Source organism: Cyphomyrmex costatus, unplaced genomic scaffold (assembly GCF_001594065.2).
Source record: "Cyphomyrmex costatus isolate MS0001 unplaced genomic scaffold, Ccosl1.0 scaffold526, whole genome shotgun sequence".
Classification (NCBI taxonomy): domain Eukaryota; kingdom Metazoa; phylum Arthropoda; class Insecta; order Hymenoptera; family Formicidae; genus Cyphomyrmex; species Cyphomyrmex costatus.
Genome location: NW_017279491.1, coordinates 23,728 through 26,876, shown reverse-complemented (window position 1 = coordinate 26,876; position 3,149 = coordinate 23,728). Strand labels below are relative to the sequence as shown.

General features: G+C 44.5%; 1 protein-coding gene across 1 annotated transcript in view; it reads left to right on the top strand.

Moving 5' to 3' along the window:
* Window positions 1-2,891, top strand: part of LOC108778883 (uncharacterized) — a 4,364-nt gene extending 1,473 nt beyond the window's left edge. The window contains exons 3-4 of the mRNA XM_018546195.1: window positions 831-1,550; window positions 1,641-2,891. Coding sequence (XP_018401697.1) covers window positions 831-1,550; window positions 1,641-2,891 — 1,971 coding nt within the window. The remainder of the gene's footprint in view (window positions 1-830; window positions 1,551-1,640) is intronic.
* The last annotated feature ends 258 nt before the right edge of the window (window positions 2,892-3,149 follow it).

Below are 3,149 nucleotides of genomic sequence, written 5' to 3'. Positions count from 1 at the left end.
GTCGCTAGCCTCCCCGTGGCGCATTCTGGGTACGTTTTCGTAGCTAATAGTGACATTAATTCGATTTGGTCATTCTTATGCTCATCCACTTTCATCGCTGTTTTATGTGCTTCCTTTTGCGATTACGAAAAAAATGCATAGAACTTTTTTTATAGAGAATTATATGCTCTACATTTTTTGTTTGATACATTTTTTTGTCACATTCGTACTTTTCAAGATAAATACAAAAAAATCAGGAAAAATCTGTTTTTCAGCGAGTTTTTCAAGATAGCGGCTTCAATGTGTCCGACCGCCAAATTTTATTATCATATTCGTAATCAGGAGGCAAAAATACATCGGAAACACATAGTTACGATTTTTTTTCGAGGGAAGTAGTCTTTCCGAAGGTTTACCATCTTTTCTTCTTCCTCCTTCAGTGTGCGGGATTCAGATCGCGGAACGCATGTTCGATTGCCTAAACTGAATTTACCGACGTTTGCGGGTAAATATGACGAATGATTCCGTTTTACGACACGTTCAACTCGGTTATCCACTCCAACGCCTCTCTCTCTAATGCACAGCGGTTTCAATATCTACGGGCATCATTCTCCGGCGACGCGAGCGCTGTGATCAGTTCGCTAGAACTTTCGGACGCCAATTACGAGGTCGCGTGGGCAATTCTCAAAGATCGTTACGACAATAAGCGTATCATCGTTCAGACTCACGTCAAGGCCATAATGTATTTGCCGTCAATGGCAAAGGAAAACGCAGTCGATCTTAGAAAAATCTCTGATGGCGTCACGAAACATTTGTATGCCCTTCAGGCATTAAAACGTCCCACGACGCATTAGGATGACATTCTCATTCTGATTATAATCTCTAAATTAGATTTGATCACATTACGCGAATGGGAAATATCTTTAACGGGCAATGAGCTGCCAACGTTGAAACAGCTGTTAGATTTTATCGCTCATCGCTGTCAGGTGCTTGAAGCCACCTCAAGGTCGAGCTCCGCTCTCGCAAGGAAGGCTGAGTCGAAATTGCAGCTAAACGCTAAACGATCACTTTCGTGCGCGGCTACCGTTAAAGTCAAATGTCACTTTTGTCAAGGCGATCATGCCATCTACTATTGCAAAACTTTCGTAGCGCTCCCAGTTCCTCAGAGAGCCTCGGAAATTCGCAGCCGCAAGCTTTGCGTTAATTGTTTGCGGTCTTCTTCTCACGTGTCAAGCAAATGTACTTCCGGTCAATGCAAGGTCTGCCACGCAAAGCATTATACGCTTCTTCATGCATCTTCAGCCACGGAGGCATCCACGGACAAGGAAGATGCAACTAAGCCAACCGCTTCCTCTTCGGTTCTGGCAATGCATTCTTCAAGCTCAATTGTCAGCGAACATGTTATGCTTTCGATTGCAGTTGTTCACGTCTGTGATAACGAAGGTACGCTCAGGCCGTGCCGAGCACTTCTTGACTGCGGATCGCAGGCGAATTTCATATCTAAAAAATTTGCAGAACTTCTCGGTTTAAAAACGCATCCGTTAAATATCTCGATCTCCGGCGTCAATGGTACGGTAGCTATATCTCATTACGTCGCGACGATCAAATTGCAATCGTGAGTCAGTTCCTACGCCGCGGTCATTGAATGCATCGTGTCTGATCAGATCACTGACAAAATTCCTCCGGTCTCTACAGAACGAGGCAAATTTGATTTTCCACGGAACATTCATTTAGCCGATCCACGATTTCATATATCGTCAGATATTGATCTCTTAATCGGAGCTGAGATATTCTGGGATTTGATCTGCGTCGGTCAAATAAGGTCGTCAGACAAACATCCTACTCTTCAAAAAACACGATTGGGTTGGATTCTATCGGGTCGTTTAGGCACTACCGCAGCAGTCCCTGCGAAGGTCCACTCATTTTACGCGTCTATAACCAACTCTGAATTACACGATCATGTCAGCCGCGCGTGGCAAATGGATAACAGATCCATTCCCTCGAACAATTACACAATTGAAGAAAATATCTGTGAACGTCATTTTTTGGACAACACGTCCCAAGACTCTCAAGGCAGATATATAGTCAAGCTCCCGGTCAAGGAGCAGATGCTAGAGAAAATCGGTGATTCTCGTGAAACAGCTCTCAAACGTTTACGGGAGATTGAAAAACGGTTCAAGCGTAACCCCGCACTCAAAATTCGATACACGGAATTTATCGAAGAATATAAATCGTTGGGGCACATGCGACGGTTAGAACCACCTATTCCAGAAGAGCCGACATCGTTTTATCTTCCTCATCATTGTGTATTCAAAGCAGTCGGACAAACGTCCAAGATCCGAGTCGTTTTCGATGCTTCTTGTCGTAGCAGTTCCGGCGTGTCCTTGAATGACGCACTTCTAGTGGGCCCAAACGTTCAGCGGGACTTAGTTTCGATTTTACTGCGATTCCGTTTCTTTTCTTGTGTCATCACAGCTGACATTACAAAGATGTATCGGCAAATTTCAATGCATCCCTCTCAAACGCGCTTACAGAGAATTTTTTGGCGCAACGACTCTTCTATGAACGTCGATACCTTTGAGCTCATTACCGTCACCTACGGCACAGCTTCCGCGTCATTTCTAGCCACTAGGTGCCTTAAGCAATTGGCAGATCAGCACACTCATCAATTTCTGCGTGGTTCAGCATGCGTCCTTCGCGACTTTTATGTCGATGACATGCTCACTGGAGCAGACTCCATTGACGAATTAAAGCTAATCCGCGACGAAACCATTCAACTATTAAGAGCAGGGATGTTCGAGTTAAGCAAATGGGCTTCCAATTGCCTGGAGTTACTGGAAACAGATAAACGCGGCCGTGAGCCAGTTGCCATTACAGATAACATTACAGACTCTTGTATTCTTGGCATGCAGTGAAATCATTGTCAAGACACGTTCCAATTCTCTTGCCTGACTCTGAAATCGGCATTCTATCAAAACGGCTCATGCTTTCTAAAGTCTCAAAATACTTCGACCCACTCGGCCTGCTAGGATCAGTCATTGTGGGCGCAAAACTCATTTTGCAAGATCTGTGGCAATTAGACATTCAATGGGACGAGTCCGTCCTTCAGGAAATTCACACGCGTTCAGTCACTTTCAAGACCCAAATGAAGGCGTTGAATCAATTAGCAATTC